At 31.1% G+C, this 15,217-nt stretch overlaps 1 protein-coding gene across 1 annotated transcript; it reads left to right on the top strand.

The window, feature by feature from the left end:
* The first annotated feature begins 7,423 nt into the window (after window positions 1-7,423).
* LOC109167448 lies at window positions 7,424-14,426 on the top strand. Its single transcript, XM_019316463.1, has 3 exons — window positions 7,424-8,094; window positions 8,192-8,759; window positions 14,397-14,426. The coding sequence occupies exons 1-3, from the start codon at window positions 7,424-7,426 to the stop codon at window positions 14,424-14,426; spliced, it is 1,269 nt and encodes a 422-aa protein (XP_019172008.1).
* The last annotated feature ends 791 nt before the right edge of the window (window positions 14,427-15,217 follow it).

Raw genomic sequence — 15,217 nt, 5'->3', positions numbered from 1 at the left:
ATCCGTGGCCCTAAAAGTTATGAAGATATTAGGACTGTAAATGGGGTGCAATATGACTCATTCCGAGATGCGTGTTATGTTAGATATACAATAGTCTAACTATATGAACCATAGTATATGAGAAACCTAACCTCGTATGATAGCGGAAGCGTAGCCGTGTTGATCTCCAGCCATAGTTGATGTTCCTGTTGTGTTGCCTCTTAACGGTAGACCGTCAGCCATGTTTTGTCTCAGACCTGACTCAGAACCCTAGATGGCGTATTGGTATCTACTGAGTAGTCTGAGTACCGTAACTGAATGTGCTATCTAATCCATAATCCTGTATCCCATCAATCCAGGTTTATATTAGGCACAGAGTTTGGTTGACTAACAACTACTAGTTATTAAGTCCAACCAGACCACTTAATAAGCCTAGTCAACTTGCACCACTTAATTAAGGCCCTAATATATAATATATATATAATATATATTATTAGGGAAAACCTTACATTCTCCCACTTGGTGCAAGTACTAGCACAACCTTCATCAAAGAACAAAACACACGAATCATAGTGACATGTCCTCTATTTAATCAGAGTAATATCCATTATGGTCACATGCATTTTAATTCTCCAACTTAGGTCCTTAATGAACAAACCCTATGTTTATTCTCGGTACCTTAAGGGATGTTTCTCAAAATACATTATGTGCACAACTGAAGGAGAAAACGCATCCAAATTGTACAAAAGAGTACACTGTATGATCTCTAAAACTTTATAAGCATGCCTTAAGTAGAGATCTCTTCATGTTAGCATAATGCTAACTGTATTCTATGACTTCTTTATAAGTTAACTTTAAGTACTATCTCTAACAGCTAAGAGCTTGGAGTTGACACGTCTGTCACTCCCACTCATCAAAAATAGCCAAAAAATAGTCAAGTCACAGAAGCATTCCAATAACTTAGACAATAAACCAAAGGTCTGAGTCCATAAATTTGGAATCTTAATCATACACCATAACTTCCCAAATAACTTCAATGTTCATTTTAAATGAACTGAACATAATGAGTCTTACTTATATGTCCCACAAAATTGGCTTAAGCCTTACAAACCAAAATGGTCAGATCAGGATCAATTTTGAAGAAACTAGAGACTATTAATCACTAAAGAATTTATTAAATGACAGTGCACCACAAGTTAAATGCTTTTGTTCTAATAAATTCCTTAATATTGTTACAACATTTTCATAAATATGTTGCACAACCAAATGTTCAATAATTTAAACTTATGAATTTATATGAACAAATACAAGATTAATACTTGTGGAATCTTATGGACTTATTGTTTAACATACAACCCAATTTGGAATGTATGAATACAATAGTTATATCCAAAAACTTTAGTGGAGTATCTTAATGATCTTTTGCTAAATGATCACTCCCACTGATTAAAATATTCTTCAGCGAAATTAATAAAGTGAACTTAATAATATACATACTCATAATTGATTTATTGACCAACTAACAAATGAAGACATAATTCCCCACCATTAGTTGGACATACTAAATAATCAATTTTAGTTCCAATTAAAGTCTAACTAAATAATGAAGATATATTTTCCCACCATAGTTGGACATACTAAAAAGACAAAATACATCTTTCAAAACCAAGGTAGAATTCGGCTCAAAAGATACACTTTAGTATTATTGGAATCCAAAAGATGTATGTGAAATCACGTAACTTACTACAGTTAATCCGAAGAACCGAGCAAGATTCGTGGATTAATTAATAGAAGTGACTAAATTTTGGGAAGTGACTGAAAAACATGTTTTGCCAATGCAAATCATGAAACTTAGAATTATAATTGAGCTAAATTTATAATTTCTAAGAATTGTGACAAAATTATTATCTAATGGGTTGAAGGATTTATTGACATAAAACTTGCCTGTGGGCTAAAGTTTTAATTCTATTGAATCCAATTAAGAAACCCTTATGATAATATTTTTCACAATTACTAAAGAGCCAGAAGAATCTAGTGACATAAAACTTGCCTGTGGGCTAAAATTTTACTCAATTAGATCCAACTGAAAAATTTATTTATGATGAAACCATTATCAAATGAGTTGAAAAATCAAATGACATAAAACTTGCCTGTAGGCTAAAGTTTTAGTCAATAAAATTCATTACTATCATTATGATAAAAAAACTTAAGAGATCATGTTCCTTTTCTTAATCCCTGTGGGCAAATTAAGAAATATGATCTAAAGTTTACATCATAAAATTAAACTTTATGATAGAATTGAAAATTATTTATTTCTATCATCACTGATAAAACTACTAAACTACATTCCGATACATAATTGCCTGTGGGCTAAATTATGACAGTAGTCCAGTATTTCATCCTGATTAATTATACAAATATAACGAAATTGCATGTGGGCTAAATTTCATCATATTACATACAATTAATCGCAAATGATATGTCCAAAACTTTATGTGATCAAAATAAACCGCTTAATATATAATTTTAACAGATTACGGATGCTGTGGCTACTCCAAAACCAAATTAAAATTATAAGATCACTAGACAATTATCAATTCCTTGCCTAAACTTTATGTGATTAAAACTTAATAATCTTAGGTAGCTGAATATGCTGTAGCATTTCCTTAATTAACCAAGATTGAAAACTCAAGATATTTCAGTAAATTAAAGATGCTTTGGCTATTCTTTAATGAACCGAAATAAAATCACATTGGCAAGAAATACTTAAAAAATTTTGACAAATAAGTTATACCAAATTGTGATGGGAAAATCTGAATATACTCCAAGGAAAGGTGGTTAGAGACTAAGTCTCACTGAAAACCAATTCCTTAAATAGAATATCAATTTTAAGGAGACTAGTGGCTCAAGAGGTTCTTAAGTCATGGCCATTAAAAATAGTATGTCTCCCCGATTCATATATACTTAATGTATAACTGTTTGGGGTATAAACCAGTAAACTGTATGGTATATACAAGAAAACTGTAAGGTTCACCTATGATTAAAGCTTAAATGGTGAACTAAAAATAACGGACTAAACGTGCTTAAATTCAGGCACTACCGCGACTAAAGTTTATGCGTAAGTCCAACTTAAATAGGAACTAATATAATTTCATCACAAAGTATACATTGCTAAAGGCATAATAAAATTGCATAATTTTAAACATAATATTATGCTTAGGACGAATATGCATAAAATTTAACATTAAACTCATATATTCCAAAAAAATTGCATGACTTAAAACAATTTACAATATGAGATTTTAAAGTATAAACTTAATATTCAAACACCAATGAGTCCAAACCAAAAGAGACTCAACATGTTGAATAATAATGTACTGAATATATACTTTAAAATTTTTAAATTGTAAGCCCATGGGAAAAAGTTTTAATGCATAAAGATCAAATTTATGAGAAATAACTGAATTTACAAATTCAAACAATATCAAACCAAAAGGATATGCTATCATTTGTAAATTAAAATCTCATAAACCCTAATTACATAATTAAACTTAATATTATGCACTTAATGTGATCGAATGCATAAAACAATCTAAGGAGTATGAACCAACTAAAGAATATGAATCTAAACAAAATATTCATTTATTCATACTTAACCAAATATGGGCAATCATAACTCAAAGAACTAAATGAATTATGAAATTAATGGCAAAAGTCAATTGCCTAGAAAATATGTTTTTCCAAAATTACTAAATTGATTCAAAATCACTCTCCATAACTCAGTTGATAATATTATTATTATTATTATTATTAATGGCAAAATTGCAAACAATCAAAATAGCAATAAATAGCTATAATAATATTATCACATTATGTATGTAGGAGACTAAATATGGAAAAAACAATGGTTAAAACCACTAACACTTATAAATATTTTCGGATAAAATTTTGAAAACTTAATAAAATTTGAAGTTCGAAAAATATTAATGTCCAGAAAATTATTTTCTGAACTGGAGTATTGTCACATAAATTTATTTGGAAACAGTCCAAGGTACACATCTGAATACCATAAGAATATTAATGTCATCATTAATCATTAATTAATTATTAATAGTAATAAGTAACATTATAATCACTATTAACATTAATAATAACGACAAAGTAAAGTATGGTAATGCACCTTTTAATGTTTCCATTTTTCTAAAGATAAAATATGTGACTAGTCCAAATTAGCGGTTTAACTATAACTGTAGCACTAATTATCAAAAATAACCGTAAAAGATAATTAATGGCTAACCTTAATGATGCAAACCGCATCTCTCCATTGCGCTAACAACGATGATGATCCACAAGAGAAGAAAAACTCCAGAATTCTCCCAATCTTCACTATCGGTGTCAATAAACTCGATGCAGCGTCCAATGGCACGTTAAAAAAATTATTGGTAGGACTTAATTACCAACATTAATAGTCATGTAAAATAAAGTGGTAAGCATGCCAATGTACCAAATATAGCAGATTACCATTAAATGCTAATTATTATGAAAAGTAATAAAATGAGATTAGCCCCTAAACTTAATAACAGTAATTAATAATGCTAATTAATAATAATTACAATAAAGACAAAACTGTAATTAAGGGATGCCAAATACTAATCTCAATTTACCACATAATAATTAACCATGACTATTATGATACTTAGGGAGACTGAAGTTAAAGTAATAACCAAATTACCATTATATAGACAATATACCAACTATATTGCTTTTGCCATAAAATTAAAGACTTAATATTATTATTAAGGCCCTGAAACTATTGATAGATTAAAAATTAATCAACTTAAACAATAGTTTGTAATTCTTAATTGCCAAAATAACAATTAAATCCTTAATCCTTAATGTCTCAAAACAGATCAAGACAATAATTATAGCACTCACTTAATTACTCAAATTAGACTCATAAACTGCAATGGCCTAAGTGAATTATAACATGAATGATAAATGGTCTAGTACTGAAATAGACCCAAAACTTAATATTATTACCAACGATGAATACCAAAAATGGTAGTTAGTAATAATTAAAACTTAATAAACATGTTATAAGGAGCTATAATTATTATTAAAATATCAATCAAAAAAAGGTGGGATCCATGCTTTAATGACTCATGATAGGTCCCAAATAGCTTGTTCAAAATAGGTTCTAAAGTCCCAGAGACACATAAAACTAAAATGTGCTCAAATTAAAGGGAAACCAAACAAGCTGCTTTAGTAGGTCATAATACCTAAAATTGACTTAAGGATCCAAAATTGAATGATTTTTAATAATGAATTTATGAGTTAATAATCTGCTAAATCCAACCTTAATGCATGCTATTATGAATATATAATTATAATAATAATTTATAAATATACGTAGCATGCTTGGATGTGCAAATTAATACATTATTAACCCATATATACTAAATAAATTGCAACACTCTAGGCAATTTAATTTGCACCTTAACATTAAATTAAAATTCAAATAGCAAATTAAAATTTAATATTTGCTCCAAATTGAATAATAATTTAATAATTAATTAAGGAAGAATTAAACTGAACAATTAAGGTAGAAGAAGTCTAAATATGATGATGGATCAACTAAATCTAGCCCAAAACCAAAATCAGGCCCAAGAAGATTTTTTTTTTTTTTAGTGTTGGACCAGGTCTGCCCAATGGGCCTGACCCGGCCCAACCCTATGACCCATCATCATCTTCTTCACATTAATCAGCCCTAGCAGCTGTCCGGAACTACGAGGGAGAACAGCAACAATCCGGAGCCGGCGCCGCCTGGAGGAGGAGAGGGAGCAATTATGTCGCTGGAAATCCAGCTTCACCGCCGTCGTTTCTCTTTTTCGCAGCGCCAACGTCCGCCGCCTGCTCTCACCGCGAAGCCATCGGAATGCTCTCGTCGTCGATTGGAGCTTGAGGAGCAGCGACAGCCCGTCTCCAGCGTCGCCTGAAGGAGGAGGAAGCAGGACGTCGACGGGAAACCCAGCGTCGTCGCTCCAGGTCGCAACGCTAGCACCGCCGCTGTCAACTCCGAGTCGCAGCTGCAAACAACCGCATGTTCTGAAAGCGGAAAGCACCGGCGATCTCCTTAATCTGCAGCCGTCGTTCTCTCTCGTCGCCGGTAGGAGTCGCCGGAAAACGCACCCATAGCCGTCGGTTCTCCAGTAGCAGTGGCCGGCCAAAAATTGGAGGAAACTGAAGCTCCTTCTTCTTGTTGTTACTGTTGCTTCACCTCCAAACGGAGAATCGCCGAGGTTAATCCAAAACAGTAAGCAAACAATTCCAGGCATATATTTACAAAAATTAAAATCGCCCTCAATGTTGAAATTGAATCAATGATTCAAAAACAACTAAAATTAATTTTTGGCCGTCTTAAACCAATTACAAATAATACATTCAAAATATACATAATATTTTGCTTAATTATATCAAAAAGATATATTTTCTATGCATATTTTGATGAATTAGAATGAATGTAATTGAAAAATAAAGTATATACAAAACTTAATGTATATGAAACAAATTAATGTTGATCATAGGCAATACAATCAACCAGGCAGAGATTATAAAGGATCTGATACCAAATGTTAGATATACAATAGTCTAACTACATGAACCATAGTATACGAGAAACCTAACCTCGTATGATAGCGGAAGCGTAGCCATGTTGATCTCCAGCCATAGTTGATGTTCCTGTTGTGTTGCCTCTTAACGGTAGACCATCAGCCATGTTTTGTCTCAGACCTGACTCAGAACCCTAGATGGCGTATTGGTATCTACTGAGCAGTCTGAGTACCGTAACTGAATGTGCTATCTAATCCATAATCCTGTATCCCATCAATCCAGGTTTATATTAGGCACAGAGTTTGGTTGACTAACAACTACTAGTTATTAAGTCCAACCAGACCACTTAATAAGCCTAGTCAACTTGCACCACTTAATTAAGGCCCTAATATATATATATATATATATATATATATATATATATATATATATATATATATATATATATATATATATATATATATATATATATATATATATATATAATATATTATTAGGGAAAACCTTACATGTTATGCAAGGGGTTTAGTTGATGATGATAACGAATATGTTGATGCAATAGATGAAGCCAGTAATTGGGCGTCAGCAGATCAATTGAGGAGATTGTTTGTGACATTGCTAATGAGCAGTTGCATGGGGAAACCGGAAATAGTTTAGCATGCTGTGTGGCAACATCTATCAGACGATGCACAATTCAACGTCTGTAGACAACTGCAGAACAGAGGTAATCGTACATTTTAAAAAAAAATATTAAGTCAAGTTTAACGTAGTTGTGTTATAACACAAAATTTTAATATATATTTATGTAGATTTTGTGTTGACCGATTCGCACAAAATGAACTTTGCTTTAGTAGAGATTGAGAAGCTATTATCTAATCATGATAAGAGTTTGAAGGACTATCCTGAAATGCCAACGGCAAATTTTGGTGCCTTAAACGTTATTGCAAATAGGTTTATTCAAGAAGAATTAGCATACGATTGTGGCGAACAGGAGAAAGAGAATCAAGAATTGGTAAGGCAGTTAACAGACGAACAAAAGGCAATATACAATGAAGTGTTAACTGACGTTGATCGCCAGGAAGGGGGGTTATTTTTCGTTTATGGTTATGGAGGGACCGGTAAGACTTTCTTGTGGCGAGCACTTTCTTCCGCATTAAGGTCTAAGAGTCAGATAGTGTTAAATGTTGCTTCTAGCGGCATAGCTTCGCTTTTATTACCTGGTGGGAGGACGGCACATTCTCGGTTTGCTATACCGATAGCTGTTAATGAAGATTCCACATGCAACATACGTAACGGCAGTGAACTGGCAGAACTGCTTGTGCAAACCAAGTTGATAATATGGGATGAAGCCCCAATGATGCATAAATTATGCTTTGAAGCTCTTGACCGAACTATGCGGGATTTGATGCGCTTCATAAATCCAAGGAGTTCTGATATGACATTTGGTGGTAAAACAGTTGTTTTGGGGGGGCGATTTCAGGCAAATTTTACCAGTCATTCCAAAGGGTACTAGACCGGATATAGTTCGAGCGAGCATTAGCTCATCCTATCTCTGGAAATCCTGTAAAGTCCTAAGGCTTACTAAGAATCTACGTTTGAAAAGTGTTCAATCAGAAAACGAGTGCAAGGAGATCGAGGAATTTGCAAAATGGATAGCTAATATAGGTGACGGAATTATTGGGTGTCAACTTGATGGGGAGTCCGAGATTACTGTTCCAGAAGATTTGTTGTTGAAGTGCGTAGATGACCCTATTGCTACAATTGTTGATAGCACTTTCCCTAATTTCCGACTGGGAATTGCCGATTTGTCATATCTTAATCATAGTGCAATTTTAGCTCCAACATTGGATGTGGTAGATGCCGTTAACCAATACATGAATGATCATAATCCGGCTGAGGGTAAGACATACTTGAGTTGTGATTCTGTGTGTAAGTCAAATGCAAATGTTGACATGTTAGCGGATTTGCACATTCCCGAATTCTTGAATGCCTTGAGATGTTCTGGAGTACCAAATCATGCTTTGACATTGAAAGTTGGATCACCTGTTATGCTATTGCGAAATATTGATCACACACTAGGATTATGCAACGGTACAAGGTTGATTGTTACAAGGTTGGCTGACCATGTGTTGGAAGGCCAAATCATGTGCGGTACAAATGCAGGAACCAGAGTATTGATTCCTAGGATGTCACTTACACCGTCAGATCCAAGATTGCCTTTCAAATTTCAACGAAAGCAATTTCCTTTGATGCTATCCTATGCCATGACAATCAACAAAAGTCAAGGACAAACGCTTGCTTGGGTTGTTGTTGGAAAAACCTGTCTTTAACCATGAACAACTATACGTAGCTGTTTCAAGAGTTAGTAACCCCAGGGGTTTGAAAATTTTGATTTGCGGGAAAGTGTACCATGTCTTAGTACAACTAAAAATGTTGTGTACAAAGAAGTCTTCAATAATGTATAATAACATTCCAGAATTTATTATTTAAAATTTAGTATTTTTTTAAATAATAAGTTTCTTATTATTATTATATTATTATACGTAATATTCTATGTATAATAAAATTACTATATTCATCAATGTGTAATAAAATCACAAGTTTTCATTTCACATTTTGTCAGTTTCAAATAACTATATTCTATACTGTATATATATCATACTATATATATAGCCGCGCATCGCGCAGGTGCACCTACTAGTTGATATAAGTAGTACATTTTTAATATATTAAAAATTCATTTTTTATACACTAAATGTTCTTCTTTTTTAAATACATTATTTGTATTATAAAATTTCATTATTTGGTAGTATATACTAAATAATGAACTCTCAGTACACAAATAATATACTCTTAATATATTAAAAAAAAATACTTATTCATGGTTCGCATTGTCACATTGCAATGTAGATCATGATTGACAATATAATTTACCAGCTGACAGTTAAGTACTCTGTAAGGCCTAAAATTTTTTCTCTTTTCCCTTTTTACTAATGAAGTTTCATTTGATTAAAAAAAATTAACAATAAATATTTGAATTTTTTTTGTTTCCAACTAATTTTATATCAAATATATGAACAAATTTCATTTTTAGTCCTTAATTATTTTATGGCATTGTTACTTTTGCTCATACTTTTTAAATTTTGTATCATTACATTATTGATTTTGATTTGCTTGCTACAATTAATCTTTATTTTAAATTTCTGTCATTCCACCATTTAATAATAAAGAGAGCTAACATGTAATTTTATCATTCAGTTACAAGAGTTTACAAGTAAGGAAGAAAAATTACAAAGTTCAAGATTTAAAAATTGAACATTAGTCATTCATGAAATTAATTTAAAACTTTTATAGATATTCTTTATCTTTTAAAATTCAGTCATTGTTTTACAATATTTATATTATTGGTCATTGTCATAATAATTTCTTTTATTCATTGGTTACCATTATTTAGTTGACCCCATCTCGCATTAAAAATACACTAATTATTAATTAAATACGAACCATATACTACCATATCATATGGTGAAAAATGTTGGTCCATGTAGCATGATCCTAATTAAATATTATCATGTAATAATGTAAATTTTAAAAACTAAGATTAGAAAAAGGATGTAGTATTACTCATAAAATGATATAAATTTCATACGATGTAATGCATTTTGATCAATTAATTATCAAAGATCTTGGGTCAAGCGATATAACTGGAAAGTCACAAATTCAAATCTCAATGGAAGTATTATATTGACTTTTTATAGAGTCAATAATACTAAAAAAAAAAAAAAAAAAAAAAAAAAAAAAAAAAAATCACATTAAATCAACATGCATGTACACAATATCTCAAACAATTTTTTTTTATTTGTTGTTGATAATTACATGAATGTGTGGGGTGGGATGTGTTGTCAGTCACTATGATTGCTATTTTCCAACTCATAATTTGATCTTTTATGACTTTGAAGGTCATTTTTTGTTCTTGACCACCATTGGAAAGGATTGGTGGATTTCCCTTTTTCATTACCCTTTTGACCATTTTATCCTGAATTATACAATTATATATATTTTTGACATTTATTTTTAATCAAGGCCAAATTATATTAATTAACAGTTATCTTCAAAAAAAAATATTAATTAATAGTTTTCTCTACAATGAACATATATGATTATAAATTTAATTTTAAAAAAAAAATCTCTATCATTACGAAAATTGTTAAAAAGATTGGGACACAAATATATAACTTCATTTGAAACTTTAAGACCAAAAATGTAAAGGTGAAAATAAAAGAGGCAACCTTGTATTTTTTTATTTATTTTTTTTTTTTTGGGTTCTCAATAATAGAGGTAACCTTGTATTAAAACTTAAGAACCATAGCATGTGCATACAAAACAATTACATACAAATATAACTATTTTATTGTAACATAGGAATTAAAAATATATAAATAAAGGTGTTTTTTGTTAAAATGTAGCTAAAGTACATTTGCAAGTTGCATGTGTGACTCTTTTATTTATTTAAATAAAATATAATAACCCATATATTTTGGTCTCATCTCTTTACTTCTCTCCCCCACCTTTGTACTCGATCTTAAAATATTTTGAAGGAAAGGAAATTAAATTAATTAATAAAACTTGAAGATATGGTTCAATGTTACCATTTAAAAATTAAAGATTAAAGATTATACATGATAATGTAACATGCCAATCATGTGGGGCCAATAAATAAATAAATAAATAAATAAATATATATATATATATATATATATATATATATATATATATATATATATATATATATATATAAGGGTTCAGGTTCGGGAATGACTTCCTGTGCGGTTGTGCTGTTGGACGCACTTTAAGTATTAAAATGACGCACATTAAGTATTAATTTCGCGCATCTTAGGTTATAATATTAACGCACCTTAAGCATACGAATCATGCACATTAAGCACAGAACACACGCACATTAAGAACAAAGCTCACACACCTTAAGTTTTAACAATTACTCACATTATATATATATATATATATATATATATATATATATATATATATATATATATATATATATATATATATATATATAAGGGTTCAGGTTCGGGAATGGCTTCCTGTGCGGTTGTGCTGTTGGACGCACCTTAAGTATTAAAATGACGCACATTAAGTATTAGCTTTGCGCATCTTAGGTTATAACATTAACGCACCTTAAGCATACGAATCATGCACATTAAGCACAGAACACACGCACATTAAGAACAAAGCTCGCACACCTTAAGTTTTAACAATTACTCACATTAATCACTAACCCCACGCACCTTAAGCACAAACTTCACGCACCTTAAGCACAAACCTCACGCACCTTAAACACAAACCTCACGCACCTTAAGTTTCAACAACTACTCACATTAAGCATATAACCCACACACCTTATGCACAAACCACACGCACATTAAACACAAAACTCATGCACATTAAGCCCAAACTCAAGCACCTTAAATTTACCTAGATGCAAAAATTACCAAATTGCAAGCATTTTTATTTTTATTTTGATAATCTTGAACGTTGATTACGCAAGATCAAGGGCTCAGATTTAACTGCACAATCGCACCTAGGACTGCCAACCACACCATAACCTAATTATATATATATATATATATATATATATATATATATATATATATATATATATATATATATATAATAGTTTGTAATTCAACATTGAATTTTCAATTCAACAAACTTTCAAACCTGTTTAGGAATTCCAAAAATGCTTGTCACTAATATCGATCGCCAGTCGTGGTCAATAAAATTAAACACCAACAAAAGTTGTCAAGATTGTTTTAAAAAAAAAAAAAATGGACGGTTAGGTAGTCTTAAGGGATTTTTTTATTTTTTTGTTTTTTGTAAATCATTAATTGAAAGTGATGATAACATCAAGCACCAACAAATCAAAAAATTGTTATTGTTGGTTTTCATATATATATATATATATATATATATATATATATATATATATATATATATATATATATATATTTAAAGTGTATTTGCCGAAAGTTAACTTCCAAACTTTGAATTGTCCGTCAAAAAATTCTTACCACAGAAAAAAAAAATAGATGGATTATTAGAAAAAAAAATAGATGAACTATGTTGTAAGCTCATTATATTTAATACGAATTTGTTTTTAAAATTTAACATACTGTATATTTATTTTTGGATAAGATAGATAACCCACCCAACCATTATAGCATATTAGCATTAATATTATTTAGTAACAAATTGCAGTGCACGGAATTGTAACCTTTTTCCATCTTTTGCACTCAACTTGTGATTAGTATTTTCTTTTTATCTTAAATTTATATTATCTTTGTTTTCTTGCGCAATATAAAAACTCTCTCACATTTTACTCGTAAATTATCTTTTACCTCAAGGGTTATCACTCTTCAACTTTGATCTCTCTCTATATATATATTTTACTTAGGTGATCCCAATTTCATCGGACTAATCTTGAACTCACAGGACCTCGCCCCTAGAGTCCCAACAGAGGTAAATTGTGAGTTACCCAATCAGAACACTGGTCAGACCCTAGTCTTTATGCACACACACAGAATTCAATCCACCTTCATTCCATCATCTTAGACATTTTTCCCATTTATGTTTTCAATGGAATTATGAACCCCACGTTGCAGCTTTCCGTCGTTACATCAAATGGGATGACAAATCATTATGCTAAGAGCATCCACATCAATTGAGGATAATGGGGGATAATGTAAGAGTGATTAGGAGAGAGAATGTGGGAGGGGAGAGAAAAAAAAAAAGAAAAAAAAAAAGAAAAAACTGATTAAAAAAAATATATAAAATAAAATAAAGGCTTGTAGCGCGCCTGACGCGCTACACGGGCGCGTGTAGTGCATGTGCCCGTGTGGCTCTTGGCTGTGCGAAAACGCGCACAGTATCTGTCTTTTTTTTTTTTTTTTTCTGACATTATTTTGTGATTTGCAGGACAAATATCTCCTCAAATAACCTCATGCCACATTTGCTATTAACCCCACCCAACATAATTGTTCTAACATTAACCCCATATTATCCACTAGTGTGGATGTTCTAAGCTCCTGAGGCAACTTTAATCTTATTTTCTTACCTCTAGGCAGAATTGGATAAACTACTTTACCTCTTAGGTTTTGCTTTTCTGCAGTAAAACTTAATTTGTAGTATATTCTATATAGGGTACTATAACATTCATTGCCCAAATTAATTTATTTCTTGTACGTATGTTATTTAACAAATTTTTATAATTTTTAAATTCGGTAATTTGTGCTTAACAATTTTTTTTGGTGTAGTTTTTTACTATATTAATTTTATTTACTAATGCTAAATTGAATTAAATTAAATATTACAAAAATTAAATTATAAAGGGTTAATTCCAGTAATAGTCCTCTGACTATTGTAATTTTCCAAATTTAGTCCTTGTCTTTTAATTTGAACGAAATAAATTCTTGACTATCAAAATTGTTCCACCATTAGTTCTTCCGTTAACCAAGAGTTAAATAGGCGTTATGTTAAGGGGTAAAAGGGTTATTTCCTCTAGTTTCTTCTTCTTGATCTTGGTTTCAGTATATGTATACATTACACGCAGTGCATACCTAATATGGAGTTTGTAACATCAATGTAATGTATCTCCGATCCCTTCCAAAGAGCATTTGCAGGCGTGAAGCCTTCTCCTCTGGGAACAACAAAGTCGTCAACAATGAAGGATTTAACGCTTTCCAATTGAATTTAACCCTTAAATTTCACTTTTGGTTTCAAATGTACAGGTGGGAAGCAATACAAAGGTTGCAAATTAGATTTTTCTTACTTGGCGTCAAACTAGTCTTTTGGTGTTCAATTTCAATTCATTTAATCAATAGCTGCAGTCAGAAGAACTTTTCTCTCATCATCATAAGACGTAACCATATAGAATATCCTGTATAGTTTATTTAAAAGTCTCGATACTCCATGTTTGGGAGAGGGATGCATCACAAGATTCTTCAAGTTTATGAAAATAGCATGTCAAGAGTCGTTGAATTCCCTAACACCAATGGCTTGTCGCATGCGTTTTGTATAGTCTGCATCAGACCGGTAAATGTCAAAAACTTCATCAAGCTGGCCAGCTTCAATCTAAGAGCATTTTGGGGAAGAAGAGACCTAGGTATGGAAATTACCCTTTTACCCTGTAATTTAACGCCCATCTAACTCTTGGTTAACGGAAGGACCAATGGTGGAACAATTTTGATAGTCAGGCCAAAGGTTTATTTCGTCCAAATTAAAAGACGAAGACTAAATTTAGAAAATTACAATAGTCGGAAGACTATTGCTGAAATTAACTCTTTAATAAATTTGAGTTTCTCCTAAAATAATAATAATAATAATAATAATAATAATAATAATAATAATAATAATAATAATAATAATAAAACATTGATGCTCCATGATAAAATTATAACGGTTAGAACAATATTGATGAGATTGAAACGATTAAGCCACTTCCACCGTACTTTTATCTTTCTGGTTAAAATTTTCATAATTGAAAATTATCCACCACTTTGATCATTCGAATTACAATTAATCTTAATGACCTTGAAGTTAAAACTTCTGT

The sequence above is a fragment of the Ipomoea nil genome, unplaced genomic scaffold, assembly GCF_001879475.1.
Source record: "Ipomoea nil cultivar Tokyo-kokei standard unplaced genomic scaffold, Asagao_1.1 scaffold3162, whole genome shotgun sequence".
Lineage (NCBI taxonomy): Eukaryota > Viridiplantae > Streptophyta > Magnoliopsida > Solanales > Convolvulaceae > Ipomoea > Ipomoea nil.
This window is presented reverse-complemented; position numbering and strand designations above follow the sequence as displayed.